Raw genomic sequence first — 25,688 nt, forward strand, 5'->3', positions numbered from 1 at the left:
GAAAAAGGGTCGGAAAAGTGGTGCTGTTACAAGTGCAAAGTCCTTTTGATTAAATCAAAAATGAAAAGAGAATATTTAACACCTCTTGTGATAAGCAAATGACATATTTTGTTTGTGTTACATAATCTAAATGCAACAAAACGTCAAGCAGCAAGGATACGGCGAATAGTTGACTCATCTTTATAGAAAAGATTGACCGATAAGATTTTTTTTGCTATTTATCATAAATCACTTCAAAGTTTCCTATTACAATGTATTAACGTGTTTTTCAAAACAAAATTTGAGTGAAGGTGCGGGTTTAAAATCGCCGACATAAATGATAGTTTAAATATAGCTTGTTTGAACACAGGAAAAACTCGTTTACTTTTAGAGTAGTTGATATCTGGAACGGTTTGCCAGATTCGATCGTGAACGCAGAAACAACAATAGAATTTGAAATTATGCTGGACAACCATCTAAATGACAACATGTATAATAATTACTTATCATATAGTTTTGTATCTCAATTTCACTTGACCATTGGTTCAAATCTACAAACATTATTAAACGAAATTTGAACACCCTATGTCCGAATTATGAACACCCCTGTCTGAAATTCGAACAGCTATACATTGCTGATTACTTTGGCCTGGTATAAAACAAATTTAGTATTTGTGTCAAGTTTCAAGTGATAAATGCAAGAAAAGAAAATTCTCTTTCTGCTCATACGTCAGTTATGGGGGTATGTGGATAGGTTTCAAGCATACAAAGGTTTTACTATTAAGGTGTCCGAAATTTGACTACTTTCCCTACTTATCATATAGTTTTGTATCTCAATTTCACTTGACCATTGGTTCAAATCTACAAACATTATTTACGAATTAAAATAAACTTTAAAGTTGAACTTTCGTATTAGAATTTTTATTTTTTATTTTCAATTTGATAGTTAGTGTATTATGTTACCAAACCTTATGCTTAAAATTCCAATTCGCTTTGCCAACGTTAAACAACAAAACCAAACTAGAAGTCAGTCAGTGTCAGTGATTTTATAAATTTCACTTTTTAATCTATGGAGATTATTTGGTTCCATCAAACCTGTGAATTCAGAAGAAGATTTTTGAAATTTTAGCCTATTTGACCCTTTTTGGCCCCGCCCCTAAGGCCATTGGGAGTCGGCCAGGACCAATATGGATATGACGATAAAATGCTATCTCAGGCTAATAATTCTAACCCAGTTTGACTAATTTCCTATGAAAAATAAGCAAATAACATTCATAAATGTGTTTTTCCTATATAGACTATTGTAAATTTGACCCCCTCCCCAAGGGAAAATCTGAGATCCCAGGGCCATGAAATTCACAATTTTTGCAAAGGACCTTAAAACCTTTCCATCTATGAAGAGTATTTGATTCTACCAGTTCCAGAATTTCAGAAGAAGATTTTTGAAGTTTTAACTTATTTGACCCCTTTTGGCTCCACCCTAAGGCCCCTGGGAGTCAGTCATGGAAATTTTTTTAATAGGATTCAATAGCCTTTTCATAGGGATAATTCTGACAACATTTGACTCATTTCCTTTTACAAATGACCATATAATGCTCAAAAATGTGTTTTCCCCTATATAAACTATAGTAAACTTAACCCCCTCCCCAGGGGGAAACCTGAGACCCAAGGGCCATATAATTCACAATTTTCGTAAAGGACCTTTAGACCTTTCTATCTATGAAGAGTATTTGATTTCATCACATCTGTGAGTGGAGAAGAAGATTTTTGAAATTATAGTCAATTTTACCCCCTTTGGCCCCTCCCACAGCCCCCAGGGGGTTGGGGACCATATAATTCACAATTTTGATTGGCCTTATGCCTTAGAAGGTTTGTGCAAAATTTCATTGAATTTGCTTCAGCGATTTTTTGAGAAGAAGTCGAAAATGTAAATTGTTTACGGACATACGACGCACGACGGACGACGGACGACGGACGACGCACGACGGACGACGCACGACGACGGACAAAAGGCGATTAGAAAAGGTCACTTGAGACTTTGTCTCAGGTGACCTAATAAAACAGAAAATAATATAAAATAGCTTGAAATGTTTGAAATTTTTGTTGATGCACACCTGTAGTACTTCAATCCATATATATGATATAGTGCAGTTGATTTTTTTCTTGAAAAAGAAAAATACTAATTTGTCTGTTCCTGTTTTAAAAGGAAAATATACCATAAACGGTGTAGCATCTTCAGTATTACCAACTAGAAAAACGTTACTAATTTAAAACATGAAATTACTTGGCCGTACCCATCTGAAAAGCAAGAGTCGGCAGGCGTTTATTCAACCCAACTGGTATTGGGAGGCTGAAGTTGGTTCCGGTTCCGAGTTCCGAGTTCCGAGTTCCGTTTAAGCTAAACGGAACTCGGAACCAGTTCCGAGTTCCGTTTAAGTAAAACGGAACTCGGAACCAGTTCCGAGTTCCGTTTAAGGATTTTGTTTTTTAAACAAAATTTTAAAAAAATTCAATTTATGTAATTTTAACATATTACAAATGTTTTCTGTTGTGTTTTTGTCATGGATAATTTGTGATAGAGCTAGTTTAAATACGTTTTCAAATAACATCTATTTCCGTTTAAGTAAAACGGAACTCGGAACCAGTTCCGAGTTCCGTTTAAGGAAATTTTCTATCATTTTAGATAAAATCATTCAATATGCCTAAGACATATGAATAATGTTGCCTGTTGTCATTTTTCATGGGTTAGTGGTGGCAAATCCACTTTAATTTAGTTTTCGAGTTTTTCGATCGACGAGTTCCATTTCTATCTATTTTTCTTATACCCAGTTATCTTTTTCCGTTTATTCAGTTTTTGATCACCCTAAACGTTAAGTAAAACGGAACTCGGAACCAGTTCCGAGTTCCGTTTAAGGAAATTTTCCATCTATTTAGATAATCATTCTATATGCCTAAACATATGAGAAATGTTGCCAGTTGTCTTTTTCATGGGTTACTAGTGATGAATCCACTTTTTCAGTTTTCAATCAACTCCATTTCCGAGTTCCGTTTAAGTAAAACGGAACTCGGACAGTTCCGAGTTCCGTTTAAGGAAATTTTCCATCTATTTAGATAAATCCTATATGCCTAAGACATATGAGAAATGTTGCCAGTTATCTTTTTTCATGGGTTACTAGTGATGGACCTACTTTAATTCAGTTTTTGATCAACTCCTATCTCCCAGTTCCGTTTAAGTAAAACGGAACTCGGAACCAGTTCCGAGTTCCGTTTAAGGAAATTTTCCATCATTTTAGATAAAATCATTCTATATGCCTAAGACATATGAGAAATGTTGCCTGTTGTCTTTTTTCATGGGTTACTAGTGATGAATCCACTTTAATTCAGTTTTCGATCAACTTCCATTTCCCAGTTCCGTTTAAGTAAAACGGAACTCGGAACCAGTTCCGAGTTCCGTTTAAGGAAATTTTCTATCATTTTAGATAAAATCATTCTATATGCCTAAGACATATGAGAAATGTTGCCAGTTGTCTTTTTTCATTGGTTACTAGTGATGAATCCACTTTAATTCAGTTTTCGATCAACTCCCATTTCCCAGTTCCGTTTAAGTAAAACGGAACTCGGAACCAGTTCCGAGTTCCGTTTAAGGAAATTTTCCATCATTTTAGATAAAATCATTCTATATGCCTAAGACATATGAGAAATGTTGCCTGTTGTCTTTTTTCATGGGTTACTAGTGATGAATCCACTTTAATTTAGTTTTCGATCAACTCCTATTTCCCAGTTCCGTTTAAGTAAAACGGAACTCGGAACCAGTTCCGAGTTCCGTTTAAGGAAATTTTCTATCATTTTAGATAAAATCATTCTATATGCCTAAGACATATGAGAAATGTTGCCTGTTGTCATTTTTCATGGGTTACTAGTGGCTAATCCACTTTAATTTAGTTTTCGATCGACTTCCATTTCCCAGTTCCGTTTAAGTAAAACGGAACTCGGAACCAGTTCCGAGTTCCGTTTAAGGAAATTTTCCATCTATTTAGATAAAATCATTCTATATGCCTAAGACATATGAGAAATGTTGCCAGTTGTCTTTTTTCATGGGTTACTAGTGATGAATCCACTTAAATTCAGTTTTCGATCAACTCCCATTTCCCAGTTCCGTTTAAGTAAAACGGAACTCGGAACCAGTTCCGAGTTCCGTTTAAGGAAATTTTCTATCTATTTAGATAAAATCATTCTATATGCCTAAGACATATGAGAAATGTTGCCAGTTGTCTTTTTTCATGGGTTACTAGTGATGAATCCACTTTAATTTAGTTTTTCGATCAAACTCCTATTTCCCAGTTCCGTTTAAGTAAAACGGAACTCGGAACCAGTTCCGAGTTCCGTTTAAGGAAATTTTCTATCATTTTAGATAAAATCATTCATATGCCTAAGACATATGAGAAATGTTGCCAGTTGTCTTTTTTTCATGGGTTACTAGTGATGAATCCACTTTAATTCAGTTTTCGATCAACTCCCATTTCCCAGTTCCGTTTAAGTAAAAACGGAACTCGGAACCAGTTCCGAGTTCCGTTTAAGGAAATTTTCCATCTATTTAGATAAAATCATTCTATATGCCTAAGACATATGAGAAATGTTGCCTGTTGTCTTTTTTCATGGGTTACTAGTGATGAATCCACTTTAATTTAGTTTTCGATCAATTCATTTCCAGTTCGTTTTTTTAAGGAAATTTCTATCAACATTAATATCCCATATGAAAATGTTGCTGTTGTCTTTTTCATGGGTTACCACTTAATTTAGTTTTCCGACTCCATTTCCCAGTTTAAGTAAAACGGAACTCGGAACCAGTTCCGAGTTCCGTTTAAGGAAATTTTCTATCTATTTAGATAAAATCATTCTATATGCCTAAGACATATGAGAAATGTTGCCAGTTGTCTTTTTTCATGGGTTACTAGTGATGGAATCCACTTTAATTCAGTTTTCGATCAACATTTCCCAGTTCCGTTTAAGTAAAACGGAACTCGGAACCAGTTCCGAGTTCCGTTTAAGGAAATTTTCTATCATTTAGATAAAATCTCGGACATTGAGAAATGTTGCCGTTGTCTTTTTTCATGGGTTACTAGTGAGAATCCACTTAATTCAGTTTTCGATCAACTCCATTCCGAGTTCCGTTTAGTCGAAAACGGAACTCGGAACCAGTTCCGAGTTCCGTTTAAGGAAATTTTCTATCATTTAGATAAAATCATTCTATATGCCTAAGACATATGAGAAATGTTGCCAGTTGTCTTTTTTCATGGGTTACTAGTGATGAATCCACTTTAATTCAGTTTTCGATCAACTCCCATTTCCCAGTTCCGTTTAAGTAAAACGGAACTCGGAACCAGTTCCGAGTTCCGTTTAAGGAAATTTTCTATCATTTTAGATAAAATCATTCTATATGCCTAAGACATATGAGAAATGTTGCCAGTTGTCTTTTTTCATGGGTTACTAGTGATGAATCCACTTTAATTCAGTTTTCGATCAACTCCATTTCCCAGTTCCGTTTAAGTAAAACGGAACTCGGAACCAGTTCCGAGTTCCGTTTAAGGAAATTTTCCATCTATTTAGATAAAATCATTCTATATGCCTAAGACATATGAGAAATGTTGCCAGTTGTCTTTTTTCATGGGTTACTAGTGATGAATCCACTTTAATTCAGTTTTCGATCAACTCCCATTTCCCAGTTCCGTTTAAGTAAAACGGAACTCGGAACCAGTTCCGAGTTCCGTTTAAGGAAATTTTCTATCATTTTAGATAAAATCATTCTATATGCCTAAGACATATGAGAAATGTTGCCAGTTGTCTTTTTTCATGGGTTACTAGTGATGGATCTACTTTAATTCAGTTTTTGATCAACTCCTATCTCCCAGTTCCGTTTAAGTAAAACGGAACTCGGAACCAGTTCCGAGTTCCGTTTAAGGAAAATTTTCCATCTATTTTAGATAAAATCATTCTATATGCCTAAGACATATGAGAAATGTTGCCTGTTGTCTTTTTTCATGGGTTACTAGTGATGAATCCACTTTAATTCAGTTTTCGATCAACTCCCATTTCCCAGTTCCGTTTAAGTAAAACGGAACTCGGAACCAGTTCCGAGTTCCGTTTAAGGAAATTTTCTATCTATTTAGATAAAATCATTCTATATGCCTAAGACATATGAGAAATGTTGCCAGTTGTCTTTTTTCATGGGTTACTAGTGATGGATCTACTTTAATTCAGTTTTTGATCAACTCCTATCTCCCAGTTCCGTTTAAGTAAAACGGAACTCGGAACCAGTTCCGAGTTCCGTTTAAGGAAATTTTCCATCTATTTAGATAAAATCATTCTATATGCCTAAGACATATGAGAAATGTTGCCTGTTGTCTTTTTTTTCATGGGTTACTAGTGATGAATCCACTTTAATTCAGTTTTCGATCAACTCCATTTCCCAGTTCCGTTTAAGTAAAACGGAACTCGGAACCAGTTCCGAGTTCCGTTTAAGGAAATTTTCTATCTATTTAGATAAAATCATTCTATATGCCTAAGACATATGAGAAAATGTTGCCAGTGTTGTCTTTTTTCATGGGTTACTAGTGATGGATCTACTTTAATTCAGTTTTTGATCAACTCCTATCTCCCAGTTCCGTTTAAGTAAAACGGAACTCGGAACCAGTTCCGAGTTCCGTTTAAGGAAATTTTCTATCTATTTAGATAAAATCATTCTATATGCCTAAGACATATGAGAAATGTTGCCTGTTGTCTTTTTTCATGGGTTACTAGTGATGAATCCACTTTAATTCAGTTTTCGATCAACTCCCATTTCCCAGTTCCGTTTAAGTAAAACGGAACTCGGAACCAGTTCCGAGTTCCGTTTAAGGAATTTTCTATCTTTAGATAAAATCATCTATATGCCTAAGACATATGAGAAATGTTGCCAGTTGTCTTTTTTCATGGGTTACTAGTGATGATCTACTTTAATTCAGTTTTGATCAACTCCTATTCCAAGTTCCGTTTAAGTAAAACGGAATCGGAACCTTCCGGTTCCGTTTAAGGAAATTTTCCATCTAATGACATATGAGAAATGTTGCCTGTTGTCTTTTTTCATGGGTTACTAGTGATGAATCCACTTTAATTCAGTTTTCGATCAACTCCCATTTCCCAGTTCCGTTTTAAGTAAAACGGAACTCGGAACCAGTTCCGAATTTCCGTTTAAGGAAATTTTCTATCTATTTAGATAAAATCATTCTATATGCCTAAGACATATGAGAAATGTTGCCAGTTGTCTTTTTTCATGGGTTACTAGTGATGGATCTACTTTAATTCAGTTTTTGATCAACTCCTATCTCCCAGTTCCGTTTAAGTAAAACGGAACTCGGAACCAGTTCCGAGTTCCGTTTAAGGAAATTTTCCATCTATTTAGATAAAATCATTCTATATGCCTAAGACATATGAGAAATGTTGCCTGTTGTCTTTTTTCATGGGTTACTAGTGATGAATCCACTTTAATTCAGTTTTCGATCAACTCCCATTTCCCAGTTCCGTTTAAGTAAAACGGAACTCGGAACCAGTTCCGAGTTCCGTTTAAGGAAATTTTCTATCTTTTTAGATAAAATCATTCTATATGCCTAAGACATATGAAAATGTTGCCAGTTGTCTTTTTTTCATGGGTTACTAGTGATGAATCTACTTTAATTCAGTTTTCGATCAACTCCTATCTCCCAGTTCCGTTTAAGTAAAACGGAACTCGGAACCAGTTCCGAGTTCCGTTTAAGGAAATTTTTCTATCTATTTAGATAAAATCATTCTATATGCCTAAGACATATGAGAAATGGTTGCCTGTTGTTCAGTTGTTTTTTCATGGGTTACTAGTGATGAATCCACTTTAATTTATTTTCGATCAACTCCCATTTCCAGTTCCGTTTAAGTAAAACGGAACTCGGAACCAGTTCCGAGTTCCGTTTAAGGAAATTTTACCGTTTAGGCATATCTAGTTTAGATGAAATCATTGAAATATGCCTAAGACATCCCAATGAGAAATGTTGCGAGTTTCCGTTTCTAAGGAAATTTTCATGTCGCCAGTTGCTGTTTTAACTATTGTAGAAAATCCAATCGGTGCCCCTATCTATGCCTAAGGTTATGTGAAAATATTCTGGATCAACACCTCCAGTTGTCATACTGAACAAGACCAGTTTTGGAACTGTAAACAAACTTTTTTTAGTGACATGTCCAATCCTCTAATTGTCTACTTTAATCAGTGTTTGCTAGAGAATAAAATTTGCTTAGTATCAATCTTGACAAAATCTCCCAACACAAATTGTCCGTTTAAAATTTTAAATCGAACTCGGAACCAGTTCTTGTATACACGTGACGTACTGTATCCCAAACGGGCGACAACTACCAAGGACACAAGGGTTACTTGTCGTATTGTAAGTGTAAATATTTTGTTATATATTGAAGGTTTTTTATAAATTACATATTTTGGGATCTAGCTGACAACACATTTATTTTCTTATTTTCATTTCTTACATTGAAATCTCTATGAGTGCAATTTTTATCTTCAGTTTGACATTGTTATTTGCAATATCACGGCATGTGTATCTTAGACCAGGTAATGATTTAGAATGATGCACGTGTGTCAAGTCCCGTGCTTTTTTATAATGGGTGGCCAGTGGTGACATTGTTTACTAATGCAGAGCAAAAGAAAAATGGCTGCCACTTTCTTGGATTATACGGCACCGTTATATACAATCCCTAGGGGATATCTCAAAAACAATTTTCGACAAAAATATTTTCATTATATATATACATGTATATTTATTTAGTTTCAAATGCATGCTTTTTCTACTTGCATTGTCAGCTTTAAGTTTACGTGCTTTTTACTGGCCAATGAGCGGAGTTTCGTTTATTATGATACATCAAATGTTTAAATAGAATCATTTTATTGGACAATTTTGACGTTTTCTTATCCAACAAGGAATAACAGTCAAGGTCATTCATATTTAAACTCTTTTGAAGACGAATTCTTCTTCATCTCGCACGCATGGGTTAGCCAAACCGCATGACCTCTGGCCTAGAATCAGAGCATATCGGGATATACTTTATGCAGCCAGTAGCCGTTTTCGAGGAAATCAACCACACCGAAGATATTCGCATGCGACACGCTGACTGATTGAATGAGGACTCGGTCCTTTCTGTCTTGTTTTGAAGAAAATTCAGACATTGAAGGCCATTACCTCGCAGGGGTCGCACCACCCAAGAAGAAGGCTAGATCTTCAGCTCCCAAGTGTACTGTGCGGTCGAAGTCCAAAGCCTTGCTTCAAGGGCAACAGAAGGAAGGTAAGAAGAATATAAATCCCTCAAGGGGACAGGGAGAGGTGGAAAAGTTCCTGATTAATTTTCCCCTCCTTGATCGTTCCATACGAAAGGTCTCTTCTGGAGGAACTCAGATACAGCTCCTTCTCCTGCAGATGAGTTTCGGGTTAGGAAACAATTTCCCACCTAGGAGGGTCTCTATCTTCCTCGTCACCATCTTGTTGTAGCAGATCGGCTGTTCGCCTTCTCCCCAAAGTCATTAGAAGGAAATCACACACGAGATCCACCATTTGCGTCAAGGTATATCATCTTTCATCCATCGGGGGATCCAGAGAAAGCACTTGCCATTCAGGAGGAAGTAAGGACCACGCTTTAAAAGGGTGCGGTCGAGAAGGTACCTATGGTAGAATATACATCCGGCTTCTATTCAAGAATGTTTCTTATCCACAAGAAGTTGGGAGCGTCCCATCAGAAGCTGCTAGTTTTTACGGGATTTCTGCACTACGGGGAAGACATGTTCACATCTATTCTATGGAGCGGAACACCCGTCTGGTCCTGAAACGTTTGATCAAAGTCGACTTCATTCCTTCAAGACTCCGAGATGTACCCTTCCAGGACTTTGTCTTCAGAAACCGTTTCAACACAATTCAGGGTATTGTCCTTCCACCTTTGGAGAAATTCGAAAATGCCTCTTACTTTCATCTCGGCTGGTCCAACGTCCATATTCGTTGGTTTCAGTGTTTTGTGTTATATCAAACGCATGGATTTTTCGGTGGTGTACTCTGAAAGGCAAGGGGGTTTCGTTGTGTAGGCCAGCTCCAACCCATGACCATGTTCACGGATGCGTTCATGTGAAGGTTGTTGGCTTACCTTGACAGAGCACAACATCTAAACGACATGCTGGAGATGATGGCTTTTCTGTTTGCTCTGCATGCTTAACAGAAGATTCTGCATTACAAGGGGGTTTGTATGACTACGTACAACTCTACAGATGTCGCGTATTTGGAGAGAAATGGGGATACGATATCACGTCCTTTGTGCCCTCGCTATCCGTATTTCCGTATTCTTCCCATCTGTCAGAAATGCAGTTGACTATTTTAGACAAGCATCTTCCAGGAAGGTTGAATGATCTGGCGGATAATCTCTCCAGGCGCCACTGGCCGGTTCTAACAGAACGGCAGCTAAATCCTTCGATCTTCGAGGGCATTTGTCATGCTTGGAAAATGCCTCACATAAACCTTTTTGCCACTTTCCTGAATAACCAGTTGCCAACCTTTGTCTCTCAGTGCCAAACCAAATGGCTTGGGCTGTGGACGCACTATCTCTGAATTGGTAGGAATTGCATGCTTATGCAGTCCCGTCAATGCATGCTTATGTATCCCCGTCATTCAACCTGGTGGACAGGGTTCTACATATCGAAAGCATCATTGTCCCTCCTTCCGATAGCGCCACTGTGTCCGAGACAACACTGGTTTCCGGAGCTCTTGTCGTTTCTGGTGGATGTTCTCTGGTTTTTCCACCCAGAACCATTCTCCTGCGCAAGCCTAGGCCCGAGACGTTACATTCACGTCCTGAGATCCTCTACCTTCACTCATGGAAGTTTTTTCATGAGTCCTCTCTCAGACAGGCTTTTATTCGGATATGTCAGCTCGCATCGCCCGATCAATTAGGTCTTCCTCTTCTGCCGTCTACCAGTCACGATGAAAGATCTTCTGTGAGTGGTGTATCTTCAGAAACATTGATCCGGTCATGGCCTCTGCCCAGCTGCTTGCGAGTTTCCTTATTCTTGTTGACTAGTGAGCGCCATCCTGTCCCTGGTAGTATTGCAGACTATCGCACAGATACACAGATACTGCCAGTGTACTTTTCATGGTAGACCAGAGGTAGAAACTTCCATTTCTTTGTCTGCCTTGATTTGGGGGTTCAGTCTCGACAGGCATATGGTACAGTAGTTAGCTCCACAGTGGAACATAGAACACGTGTTATGGGGGCACCATAATGTTTGTAACGTTTAAGACTGTGTTCCTTCTTACTCATGCCTGATGCCGCATGGGAGGAGTGATATATATGCATTGCCTATTCGCTCTTCGCGCCTTCGTTGGGCTAGAGATACCTCTGCCATTACCATTCTCACTTATCATGTCGTTTCTCCTCGATGGGTCCTTGTTCCATGACATTCATCTGCCGGTTGACGTGGTCAGTCTGCTTTCACTGACCTTCACTGTCTCTGTCCTCCCCAATCAGATGGGCGGATTTCCTTGGGTGCGGTTGTGGTGACTCAGTCTCTGACTGCTCCTCCTCAGTAGACATTATATACATTTGTGGTTTTTAACTGTATACGAGCAGGTTTCACTAGACACAATGGTGCACCTCTTTTCACAAGGAGGTCTTATCCATTTTGTATTCCTTTCCTTCGGGGGTTAATTTGCCATTTGACTAGGCTGACTTGCTTCGGACTCTCTACTACGGAAAAAAGACGCTTTCGTATACTAAAGCAAACATTTTGTGGGTAGCGTATTGCTGAAACTGAAATTGAGATTTTTCAGTGAAAAACCAATTTTCACAATGTAATTACTTTATGGGGTCCCACAGTAGTTTATCCCCTTTCCTCCTCAGTCATTTTCATCTTATGGCTACATAAAGATTTTATTAAAAGGGGATACCACTCTATGTTACTCTCGTCAAATACGAGATAAGGTACGGTAGGGTAATGGGGTTCACAAATCTAATTAAATTTTTGTCAAGGCTACAAAAATTAGGACAGATAGCGTGTTTACATTCTAAACGTCTTATGGCATATTAATATTTTACTGAAAATATCATGAAGATTTGGTTTTACATTGATACACCTCAAATGTAGTACATATGAAAGACTTCTTCTCTGATAAATTAAGCACGTGGGATAAAATGATAGAAAATTTCCTTAACGGAACTCGGAACTGGTTCCGAGTTCCGTTTTACTTAAACGGAACTGGGAAATAGGAGTTGATCGAAAACTGAATTAAAGTGGATCCATCACTAGTAACCCATGAAAAAAGACAACTGGCAACATTTCTCATATGTGTTAGGCATATAGAATGATTTTATCTAAAATGATAGAAAATTTCCTTAAACGGAACTCGGAACTGGTTCCGAGTTCCGTTTTACTTAAACGGAACTGGGAAATGGGAGTCGATCGAAAACTAAATTAAAGTGGATTCCATCACTAGTAACCCATGAAAAATGACAACAGGCAACATTTCTCATATGTGTTAGGACATATTGAATGATTTTATCAAAATGATAGAAAATTTCCTTAAACGGAACTCGGAACTGGTTCCGAGTTCCGTTTTACTTAAACGGAACTGGGAGATAGGAAGTCGATCAAAAACAAATTAAAGTGGATCCACACTAGTAACCCATGAAAAATGACAACTGGCAACATTTTCTCAGAGGCATATAGAATGATTTTATCTAAAAGATGGAAAATTTCCTTAAACGGAACTCGGAACTTGGTTCCGAGTTCCGTTTTACTTAAACGGAACTCGGAAATGGAGTTGATGAAAACTGAATTAAAGTGGATTCATCACTAGTAACCCATGAAAAAAGACAACTGGCAACATTTTCTATGTCTTAGGCATATAGAATGATTTTATCTAAATAGATGGAAAATTTCCTTAAACGGAACTCGGAAACTGTTCCTTTCCGTTTTACTTAAACGGAACTCGGAAATGGGAGTTGATTAAAAAACTGAATTAAAGTGGATTCATCACTAGTAACCCATGAAAAAAGACAACTGGCAACATTTCTCATATGTCTTAGGCATATTGAATGATTTTATCTAAAATGATAGAAAATTCATCCTTAACTAGTAACCCATGAAAAAAGACAACTGGCAACATTTCTCATATGTCTTAGGCATATAGAATGATTTCATCTAAATAGATGGAAAATTTCCTTAAACGGAACTCGGAATGGTTCCGAGTTCCGTTTTACTTAAACGGAACTCGGAAATGGGAGTTGATCGAAAACTGAATTAAAGTGGATTCATCACTAGTAACCCATGAAAAAAGACAACTGGCAACATTTCTCATATGTCTTAGGCATATTGAATGATTTTATCTAAAATGATAGAAAATTTCCTTAAACGGAACTCGGAACTGGTTCCGAGTTCCGTTTTACTTAAACGGAACTGGGAGATAGGAGTTGATCAAAAACTGAATTAAAGTAGATCCATCACTAGTAACCCATGAAAAAAGACAACTGGCAACATTTCTCATATGTGTTAGGCATATAGAATGATTTTATTCAAAATGATAGAAAATTTCCTTAAACGGAACTCGGAACTGATTCCGAGTTCCGTTTTACTTAAACGGAACTGGGAAATGGAAGTCGATCGAAAACTAAATTAAAGTGGATTAGCCACTAGTAACCCATGAAAAATGACAACAGGCAACATTTCTCATATGTCTTAGGCATATTGAATGATTTTATCTAAAATGATAGAAAATTTCCTTAAACGGAACTCGGAACTGGTTCCGAGTTCCGTTTTACTTAAACGGAACTGGGAGATAGGAGTTGATCAAAAACTGAATTAAAGTAGATCCATCACTAGTAACCCATGAAAAAAGACAACTGGCAACATTTCTCATATGTCTTAGGCATATAGAATGATTTTATCTAAATAGATGGAAAATTTCCTTAAACGGAACTCGGAACTGGTTCCGAGTTCCGTTTTACTTAAACGGAACTCGGAACTGGTTCCGAGTTCCGTTTAGCTTAAACGGAACTCGGAACTCGGAACTCGGAACCAACTTCAGCCTCCCGTACTTCAATCCATATATATGATATTGAGTTCAGCGGAAGTTTCACAAGCCATCACGGGACAACTCATTTTGGATCAGGCTCCCAGTGCCTCATCAGCTGTACCGGTACATATGTACCACCACCAGTGCAGGCCTAGATTACAGACTCAGGGAGTCAAGGTACATGTTCAGTAAACTTGTTATTGTATGTTGTTTTGTTGAATCAGAGTAATAGTTTAGCTAATTATGATAGCATTTTCATGAATTACTTTATGCTGTATACGTCTTGTATTTGTAAGCCGTAAGACTACAAACTGCAATGATGAAACGATGACTGAAATTCTTCATAACATTGGACCAGAAGGAGTAATTTAGAATCGGAATTGAAGAAACTGGAGGAATGGTCCAGGACTTGGCGATTACATTTATACTGCAACAAATGTAAAAGTCTGCGTTTAGGCCACACTAACGAAGGGCCGAGCATTGTTCATTATCTTGACTAATCTACAGCTTGAGGTGTTTCTCTTACTTAAAACATGGGACTCTGATGTACAGTGCTAACTATGGCTATTGTGTAACTAATCTACAGCTACAGGTAATGCCTTCAACCACCTTTGACACTGAACATGTCAGCACAGTAACTGATGTACTATGTCTACTCTGGTCGTGCATGCATAGCATGAATTTTTCATGAAATTCCATGTCAATGTAATTACCAGAGATTTTTTTATGAGTTTGAGTTCTCTTCATTCTGAGTGGAGCAGTACAAGAGGCAACATGGCAAACAGTGCAGATCAGATCTTTACGAAGTCAAACTATCTAAAATGTTTATCAAATTTCCAATAAGAGCGTTTATTTTGTGATATGTTAATTCAACTGCTCTTTATGTCAGAGGCAGACCATTAGTGGATTCTAAAGGAAACTACATTGGAATTCAGTGAAAACGGCAAAGTCATGAAAGAAAGCTTAAAATTTCAAATTTGTTCAGTAGGCTTTGTGTGATTCTTGGATAAGGAATTATACCGAAATTATTCAATTTGGAAAACGTGGATTTAAGTGTTACGTGTATGTATTCAAGAAATGAGACAATTAACAGTGGAATTATTGGGAAATATACCGAAAGCAATTCAATTCATTCAATTTTCAAAGAAAGAAAGTACACATTTCTATCTAAAATTAAACCATCATTGTAGGAATGCCTGTGCTGTCGAAATACTAAAGAGTCTTGATTTTCAACACAAGGAGTAATTTTATGCGTTTTGGTTGATGTGATTGGATTTATGTCGATGTCCATGAATCAATATATAAAACAGAAAATATGTAATAATATGTATTATTTAAGTTTCTGTTACATTTATGTTGAATATGATTACATCTACTTGTTATTTATCTGTCCAATTTTACAATGCTGCATGTAGTGTCACTCTCTACCTTTCATTGTACATTAGTTTACCTGAAACTGTAGATTAGTTGAAACTAATTTACAGCTACAGGTAAACTAATGTACAGTGAAAGGTCTACTAATCTACAGACAGAACAAGTACTTGAACAATAGTCTAAATAAAGTACTGGGGACAACAAAAGATGACATCATAGCCATGTTTTAAAAGCACCTATAACACGTTCTCCTACCACTAGGTTTGATTTTCCTTTATGAAAGCATAAATGTTGGATGTTTATTTTGACATTGAAATAAGAAGTGAATAGTATATATCACACATATATGACATAAAAAGGCATTACAAGTTACGCATCCGCACTTAGTCAATGCTATTAAATAATCTAAGCATAGTAAAAAGACAAAAAGATAATTTGTGATCTAAAAGTAAAACACAGCGATTGAACTTTATATATGCTCCTAAAACAGCTTACTTGTCATGTGTTCCTAGAACAAGTCATTTTCTTACCATGATCAGAGTGCATATTAGTCGTTAATACTGGTACGCGCATTTTGGTAGTTAATGCCTCAATATAAGCCATATTGTGTGATATAATTTGCCGCTGCAATTTGCATTGTATAGGTCAAACAAGAATCGACATTTTACTACAGAACATAATGACATGTTTATTTGTTGTCATAACCTTATTGACAAATTGACAATCAGCTTTACATGTTACTCTTGAATGTTCCATTTTTTTTTCAATGTTCGGGGACAAACCACAAACGTATTTCCTGTATAGTTACTTCAGTGGAAATGATTGCCAAACGTGAGTAAAATTTTAACACATAAATAAAACTTAAAACTGTGTACATGTATATCAAATTTATTAATCTATCTATTACGTATCATTTGTGAGCAAATGTTCACAGAATGACATGAAAAATATATAATATGCAAGTAAGATTATCAACAAAATTTACAGCATTCTTTACAAAAACATTTCTTCGCTGCCAAACATTCTCGCAGATCTAACCATCATGATCTGTTCAAACTAATCCTCTGAATTTATACAATGAAATACAAAAATATATCCTCATTATTCATCATACAGTGACTGGAATGACTGACATCAAACATCTTTGTGATCTTAACACACAGGAATGTAATAGTGGAATGTATGATATGGATATTTATGGAATATTTATCACATTTTAAAGGAATGTTTTGTTGTATATTAATGCAATGCAATACATTAAATTATCATTCATATTTAAATCATGCTTTTATTGCAAAATTTTACCACGGTTTAATGCAATGAAAAAAATCACTAACTCTTAAGACATTATTCGTACATCCAAATGCAATGGAATAACGGATATTGGCACTGAAAAAAAATGATATTAATTTGATATTTAATGAATAATCACTCCTTTCCTCTGCAATGCTATCCAGTTTTCTACTGGCTACTCAAAATTTCCATAGCTGTTTTAACAGATGTATATGATAATAGAAAAAAAAATCTCGCAAATGTATATAAATGCTGTAAAATACGCTAAATTCTCTACTCATTATGCAAGTTAAATGGAAGATTTAAACACTAGAAAAATAGAATATGTAAATATATATATATAATGTGTAAACATATGTCATATCTATATAAAGTATATGTACAGAAAAAATGATTGTCTAACCCAAGGAAACACTACAATTATATCCAGTATATCCCTGAGCTTGTTATCGCCATATTCACCTAGGAACACGAATCCTCTCTATGTCATTCCGTTTTCTACTAAGTATACACTTCTAAAAATATCAGTCAACAAAATATTTTTGATTTATTTACAAACAAAAAAGATTCAACAAATTTTCCTTTGATTAGAGTCTATTAGCATTTTTGAGCACTTGCTGTGGTAGTGTCCATTTTGTTCAAAACGATTGTTATTATGAACACAATGCATGTACTTGTATATTATGCACTAATTTCATGGAGAAATATTCGTTTAAAAAATCAGTAGTTTGTTTCAAGCTCATGTTAGGATATTAAACTTAACGAAAATAGCTGAGTTTCTATAAAGGCTTTCAACACAACCAATTAGCACTATACACAGATCACAATAATTTGTCTATATTTGACAATGCTACGGAATCTCTTTTTAACCTCAAAATGAGATAATTCTATTGAATCTGTATCAATATATTTTAACAGACACGAAAACTACTTCTAAAGCCGCAGTTATTAGCACGCAGAGCAGTAGAATATCGAAAATTCCTACACAATTGTCATTGTGAAATATCAATGCACTCATTCCTCATTGTCAAGAATTTCTGTTAATTTGAATTAGAAATCTAAATATTTTTTATAAATCGTAATCTCATTTGCAGACTTTCCTCTCTTCATTCATTTATCACAACCATGTAAATCGAAAATTATAGGATGAGTGTGATGAGAAGATGAATTTCGGGGGTACATGCTGCTTAGATTTCACGCTTTGACCTTAAACTAGAGTTCTCAGTCTCGTAATACGCCAGCTGTGGGGTGTACTGGTACTGTGCAGAGGGAGTTCGGTAGAAACCATCGTCCATAGTGCTGAAAAGGAAAGGGCATTGATAGAAACAAACAATAACGCAAATCATGACTCACATCATAATAAAAAATATAGGTCACAATGACCAAGCAAGGTCAGCGTGACATCATATAACATTTGGATGCTTCACAGCTTCACAGCAATTCATTATGTTGAAATAGCTACAGCCTTTTTTGTTAATTTGATGGCAATATTTGAATGTTTGTATGGAAGTCTGTTAATGTGACTATAGACATTGCTCTATGCAACTATTATACAGATATATATCATATTATTCTCTATATTACTATATAAATATATACAATATTATACTCTATATTACTATACAGATATATATCGTATTACACTATATATTACTATAGATATATACCATATTATACTCTATATTACTATACAGATATGTATCGTATGCTCTATTTACTATACAGATATATATCGTATTACACTATATATTACTATAGATATATACCATATTATACTCTATTTACTATACAAATATATATCATATTACATTATTTATTACTATATAGATATATACCATATTATACTCTATATTACTATACAGATATGATCGTATACTCTATTTACTATACAGATATATATCGTATTACACTATATATTACTACATAGATATATACCATATTATACTCTATTTACTATACAGATATATATAGTATTACACTATATATTACTATATAGATATTTACCATATTATACTCTATTTACTATACAATATATATATCATATTACATTATTTATTACTATATAGATATATACATATTATACCTATATTACTATATAAATATATACCATATTATACTCTATATTACTATACAGATATATATCATATTACATTATTTATTACTATATAGATATATACCATATTATACTCTATATTACTATACAGATATATATCGTATTAACTCTATATTACTATACAGATATATATATCATAGTATATTCTATATTACTATCCATCTTTTTTACACATTTAATACTTACATCATTTCTTGTCTCGGTAGGATCATTGGAGCAGGATTGCTGAAGGATAAATGGTTATCGGTAAGAAATTAATTATTCTATTTCATTATAACATTGTATTTATCTAAACATATTCTTTTGTAATACTTTATATACAAAAGGATTGGCCACAAGTTTGCACAACCTACATTGTAAAATGAAACCCTAAAATGATGTATATATTACGATAAACTTTATCAAGATTTCTGAAGCATGGTACTCACCTGGCCTCTATAGAGAAGTAATGTTTAAGTGAAATTTATTATCTGTCGGATTCATTGATCAAAAAGCAAACTATTATTGTAAGTTAAAGGGAACATACTTCAAAATATATACATTTTCCCCCACCAATTGATATGATAGAAAAGTTGAGCATCAAATATGTATTGTCCTTAGAATTGTACTGATTATGATTCTAATCAGTATTTACTCGGCACACGTACATTTTTAAAGAAATTGATCACGACATTTCCACTGAAGTAAAACTTACATGAATTGCATTTGTCTGGGTTTCTCAACTATAACCCTCTGTCGTTCTATGTTTTCCTCTCTACATACACCTGGAAACACAAAACAGAACAATGTGATAAATTTAATCATATAGGACCATCTGTCTCTTAAACATTTCTCTCTCTCTCTCTCTCTCTCTCTCTCTCTCTCTCTCTCTCTCTCTCTCTCTTAGAAATTTAATTTAACTTTAATCATCTTTTATCACCTGACGAGAATTTCTACTGACTTTAATCATCTTTTATCACTTGACGATAATTTGTACTGACTTTAATCATCTTTTATCACCTGACCAGAATTTCTACTGACTTTAATAATCTTTTATCACCTGACGAGAATTTCTAGACTTTAATCATCTTTTATCACCTGACCAGAATTTCTAGAGAATTTAATCATCTTTTATCACCTGACGAGAATTTTTACTGACTTTAATAATCTTTTATCACCTGACGAGAATTTCTAATGACTTTAATAATCTTTTATTTCCTGACGAGGATTTCTACTGACTTTAATCATCTTTTATTAACTGACGAGAATTTCTAGACTTTAATCATCTTTTATCACCTGACGAGAATTTCTACTGAATTTAATCATCTTTTATCACCTGACGAGAATTTCTACTGACTTTAATCATCTTTTATCACCTGACGAGAATTTCTACCGGCTTTAATAATCACTGGCAATAAACGTTAGAGAATTACTCACCTCTGGTTACACAGCAGCAGACGATGATGATGACGATGAGAATGAGGACGAGGGAGGAGATGACGATAGCGACGATGAGTCCAGTACTGATACCATCCACTGTAGGTCTGACAGTGGTGACCACTTCACCTAAAATTGTACAAATCAGGATCCGGTGAACATAATCATTTAAAGCCACACTATACGTAACTATCAACAACAACAAAAAGTTAGATTCGACCCTGATATTATTGGTATTTGTAGATGTAGTTGAAGGTAAGTTATACCAAAGAATATGTATAATGATTCCTTGATAACTTGGTACAACAGTTGTTGGCAGTCGATACTTGTAAACATGTCTTCATTTCAAAGTGGTCGCCATAGAAGTTACGATTATTGCCGAACGGAAGTCGGAAAGTTCAAGACTCGTTCTCGAAAAGTTTGGACAGGATCACTGAACTTACATTTGTTTCTTAAATATTAACTCGCATTTTGTTTATAATTCTACAAAGATTACCGATGTGTTTACCTGATGACACGGTGTAGGTAATGGCCGACGACTCGCCAATGGTGTTAGTAGCGTAACAGGTGTACACTCCGTAGCTATTAGAGTCTGTGGCAACAACACGATAGACAAGACTGGTGGCATCGGCGATATTGTTTCCATCTTTCTGCCATCTGTAATTCTGTACAGCAGGGTTTGCCACAGTGTTACATTCGAGGTCCTTCTGGGCATTCAAGCTCAGCACAACAGATGACTGTTCCACTGTGACTGTGCTGATTGGTCGGTCTGTAACACCAAGCGGTATAGGTTTTACTTTTATGTAATTAGGAAACTCTTTATAAGTCTATACATGTACAACATTATTTTCATAAAGCTAGTGTATATAGTATTTTTCATTTCTTTTTCATTTATTCAGCAATAGTTTTAAAATAAAGCAGGCACGGATGCATGTAATGCCAGGTAAATGGTCTTATCCTGTGAGAACAAAAGTTGATGCTCCCATGGCCATATCGGGCTATAGGGTCAACTCTTCTTATGTCTTATCTAGACAAATCCCGCAATTAATTCGAGAGCAATGATATGCCGATTTATATCTAAACTCTATTTTTGGATTATTATAGTACAACATATCATACAAATGTCACGCTAAATACAATTTGCAATATCTTACGACAAACAAACCACCCTATCACAATGTGATCACTTGACACTTACACTGTACATCGAGGTTGAACCTCGCCGTCTGGGATCCCTGTGTGTTGGTGGCTGTACAGGTATACGTGCTGTCATGGCCACGATCAATGTTGTCGATCACAAGCATTTTACCGATGGACACGACTTGGTTGGTGTTGTCCTTCACCCACTGGAAGGTGGCGGCAGGGTTGGCGTCTGTGATACACTCGGATGTGATGGACTGTCCTTCTCTGGTCGTAAGAGATGTTGGATCCACAACGGTGTTCCTAGGAGCATCTGGTAACAGAAAGCAGGCTTATAAAGTATCACCATGTCACTCTGACGAGAGGGTGATAATATCGATACATTCTACAACTTTTATCAGACGTCTGCCTGGTTGAGAAATCATTTAAAGACTTGTCTTTTATACAAAAGTTTACCCCAGTTTTGACGATCCAATTATAACCTTGAAGATTTAAGGCCATTTATCTAAAGAAAATGGAACTTTGTATCCCAGGATGCTACAGACCTATCAGGTCCCTCAATCAGGTCCCTCAATCGGTCTTTTGGTTATTACGAATTAATTGAAAATAACTATCCCAATTTCATCTTTGTAAAAAAGTAAGATCACTCCTTGTAAAAATAAAATTGGAATATCTTGAGACTCCTGGTCTATTAAGACAACATTTTGAAAGGAAATTTGACGTTGTGTTAACGTTGTCTAGACATCCTGCGCCATGACATCAGCTGTTTTGTCTTTTAGTACCACAGATGGTTGTAATGTTAACTTTAGAATAAGTGACTTACATGCGACAATGAGCGAGGTAAGACCGCTCTGGCCTGTCCCCACAGTATTGACGGCGTTACACCTGTAGCTTCCTTCGTCAGACATGGCCAGGTTGTTGATGATAAGAGATGGGGAATTTACAGTGGAGCCCGTATATTTATTGGTATTACTGGTACTAATTCGAGACGAAACTCCGCTCACAATCTTGGTCCAGTAAACATCAGTGGCTGCTGGGGAGGCGTCCACAATGCAGGCCAGTGTTGCACTGGTGTCCACGTCGACGGTATAGGCGGACACAGTCACACGGACAGATGGGATGGCTGAAGAACACAGACGGGATAAATGTCAGACATAATGCTATTGCAGTTCCAGATAAAAACCAGCGACCTACAAAATCTCAGGAACATTAACTGCTAAATTATTTCATAACTTTTTTCTACTGAGGCTTTCAAACATTTTTAACTTCAATGTTTATGATTATCTCTTTAAATGAAATTCCGGGTTCGAATTAAATGCATGATTCAAGAAGAATCTATCATTAAACATCAATCATTAAATATATAAATATATATTATTTTGCTCAAAACTTCTTTACTGCGATATAGGGTATACTGAGAACACCTGTCTATACTTACTTCCAGTAACATACAGGAAGACCTGCTGACTTTGTCCAGTGCCCACACTATTGCTAGCCTTACACCTGTAGGTACCTTGGTCGCTAAGTGTGGCCGCGGATATGACGAGGGATGGACTGGAGACAATACCACCACTGTACCTGGAGTTGGCCACATTTATGTTACCGACGACACCATTAGTGTCAATGTACTCCCAGGTGATGGTAGTGGCGGAGGGAATAGCCGATACGGTACAGGTGATGGTGACAGTTTCGTCCAGGGACACGCTGTAGGAACTCTGGGGAACGGTCACTGATGGGATGTCTGTGGAGAAAAGTTACACCACTTATATCTATGATTTATAACAAACATTTACTAGGTTTCCTTTAAAAAGATTTAACACTAAAGGATATTGCTGATCACAAACATTTAATATTGCTCTTGATATTTGGAAAACCTGAAGTAGAATCGATCTGAGTTGGATGTCTTACTTCCTGTGATGTAGAGATAAGCTTGGTTACTGCGACCCTCGCCGACACTGTTGACCACTACACAGCGGTAGAAGGCTTGGTCACTGCTGTCCGTGTTGGTGATGGTCAGTGAGGGATTGGCCAGAGTGGAACCACTGTATTTGTTGGTGTTAAACGTCTCAATACGAGTTGTTTGGGTGTCCACAATCTTGTTCCAGTAGACAGATGTGGCATCTGGTGAGGAGCTGTAGTCACAATCAATGACTGCTGTCTCACCGACGACGAAAGAGTAAGATGGCTTACTGATCACAACAGCGGGCACGACTGTAAAGGGAGAGAGTTCATACATATTATATAACATAAATGTTGATATCTCGATGACCATACCTTTGCCAACAAAGAAAGACAATTCAAAGACAACATCAAATGATATTACTGTTTTTTGTTAATGAAAGCTAACAAATTGCATATTTTGATGCACACATTTTAATCAGATCACTTCAAGGTTAAAGGGGAGATAATCTTTATGCCATTTTGATCCAAGCTTATTCTTAATCAGAGACTATGGAGCATCTTGAAATAAAGTAAGGCCATTCGGACACGACAGATTTCTGATATATAATTAAAAAACTGTCTCCTGGTCATGCATGGTAAATCTGAATGTAATTTCAAAACAGTAAGAACTTGATATGGACTACTTACATCCATCCACTGTGAGGTATCCCTGTGAACTGCGGCCAACACCGACGCTATTTATAGCTGTACAGATGTAATAACCCATGTCATTGGTTGAGGCGTCGTTGATGGTCAGCGATGGGTTGTTGACGGAAGAGCCGACAAACTTTGTACCGTCAATGGTAAGGGTGGTGGATACCCCGTTGATGATGCGTTCCCATGCAACTGTTGTTGCCTGTGGTGTTGCTGACACTGTACAGTCGATGGTGATAGACGTGCCAAGGAGGGTGTTGTACTGGCTCTGTCCAATGGTTACAACTGGCACATCTGGAGAAGACAACAAATATGTTACGATTTGTTTCCTTTTTATATAGTGAAAAATATCTTGCTGTCAACCAACAACATGAAATACCTGTCAACCAACAACAACATGAAATACTAATATGACCGAGGACAATGTCTAAAAGGGCGCAGCTAGATGTTTTAGTAACCATTAATTGTACAATGTTAAAAAGTGCAATTTATGGATATAACGGAGCCGAATTTTCTGTTTATTTTTTATTCATGTATTCACACTCTATCCTTGTCCAAAACCCGCATTTCAGAAGGAACCCCCCCATAAGAGAATGAAGAAATTTTATTTCTGTAACAGATATTCCGTTTTTGGTCAGCTGATTATATGGTGGTCTAAATCACTTGAACGTTTGCAAATAAAGAGCTATAGCACTGAGCTTCTACCGGATGAAGAAAACTATATCCATAATGATTATCCATGATTCCTCTCCCCTTATGTATATATAAAAAAATGGCGGCCGCAAACTGAGTATGTCAGTGTGCAGGATTGAATGTTGAAGATTGTTTTTTTTCTTTCTTTTATTTTTGTGTATGTGTAACCTTAGAAGTGCTTACCACTTCGGGCACGAAGGGTTGCGCCCTTATAATTTACTCTATACGGCACTACAACGTATATTTAAACAATTAATACTCATGAGAAAGAAAATATTTGTTGTTCAAATGATTGTGGAAATAACTACAAGGAAAACAAAAAAAATAAAAGAATTTGCTACATTTGCCTATAAGGACGAGACTCTTAAATCCATTGAGGGCCAGTTGCATTTTATACCAAGCTTTGATATGACATTGGTGCCCTTTTATTCCACTGCTGACGACTGCTGAAATATACAATTCAAGAAAAATAACCATGACTCACTTCCGGAGACAGACAGATATGTGAGGATACTCTCTGCGGAGCCCACACTGTTGGTGGCTGAACACCTGTAGTAGGCCTGGTCATTAGCTCCGGCGTTGGTGATGGTGAGACTAGGCAAGCTTGGGGTGGCACCTTGATACTTGGAGTTGTCGATGGTGACAATTGAAATGGCAGTGTTGGTACCGCTGGATTTGGTCCAGGTTACGCTGGTGGCTGAGGGGCTAGCAACGACTGTACAGGGGATCTGTATGGATCCGCCGGTGATGACAGAGTAAGCGTTGGAGGGGATGGTCACAGACGGCAAAGCTAGAAATAAATCATATAGATTTTATATATAATTGTCAAAGAATGTTATAATCAAAATATTATCAATCGTTATATCTTACTCATACAGAACATGAAATCTTCGCCATTTCAATACATACGTATGTACTTGATGATTATCAAAAGCTCAATTACTGTTATGAAAAAAACTTATAGATTC

General features: G+C 36.3%; 1 protein-coding gene across 12 annotated transcripts in view; it reads right to left on the minus strand.

Moving 5' to 3' along the window:
• Positions 1-16,342: 16,342 nt before the first annotated feature.
• The window catches only part of LOC138330023 (hemicentin-1-like), a 76,187-nt gene continuing 66,841 nt past the window's right edge, over positions 16,343-25,688 (minus strand). For all 12 annotated transcript variants that reach the window (XM_069277368.1, XM_069277370.1, XM_069277369.1 and 9 more), the window contains 11 exons: positions 25,205-25,510; positions 24,022-24,321; positions 23,341-23,643; positions 22,871-23,173; positions 22,256-22,555; positions 21,491-21,745; positions 20,801-21,061; positions 20,293-20,421; positions 19,571-19,640; positions 19,063-19,101; positions 16,343-18,062 (listed from right to left, as the gene is read on the minus strand). In XM_069277368.1, the coding sequence (XP_069133469.1) occupies positions 17,951-18,062; positions 19,063-19,101; positions 19,571-19,640; positions 20,293-20,421; positions 20,801-21,061; positions 21,491-21,745; positions 22,256-22,555; positions 22,871-23,173; positions 23,341-23,643; positions 24,022-24,321; positions 25,205-25,510 (2,378 nt within the window). In that variant the 3' untranslated portion in view covers positions 16,343-17,950. The remainder of the gene's footprint in view (positions 18,063-19,062; positions 19,102-19,570; positions 19,641-20,292; positions 20,422-20,800; positions 21,062-21,490; positions 21,746-22,255; positions 22,556-22,870; positions 23,174-23,340; positions 23,644-24,021; positions 24,322-25,204; positions 25,511-25,688) is intronic.

The sequence above is a fragment of the Argopecten irradians genome, chromosome 8 (assembly GCF_041381155.1).
Source record: "Argopecten irradians isolate NY chromosome 8, Ai_NY, whole genome shotgun sequence".
Classification (NCBI taxonomy): Eukaryota; Metazoa; Mollusca; class Bivalvia; order Pectinida; family Pectinidae; genus Argopecten; species Argopecten irradians.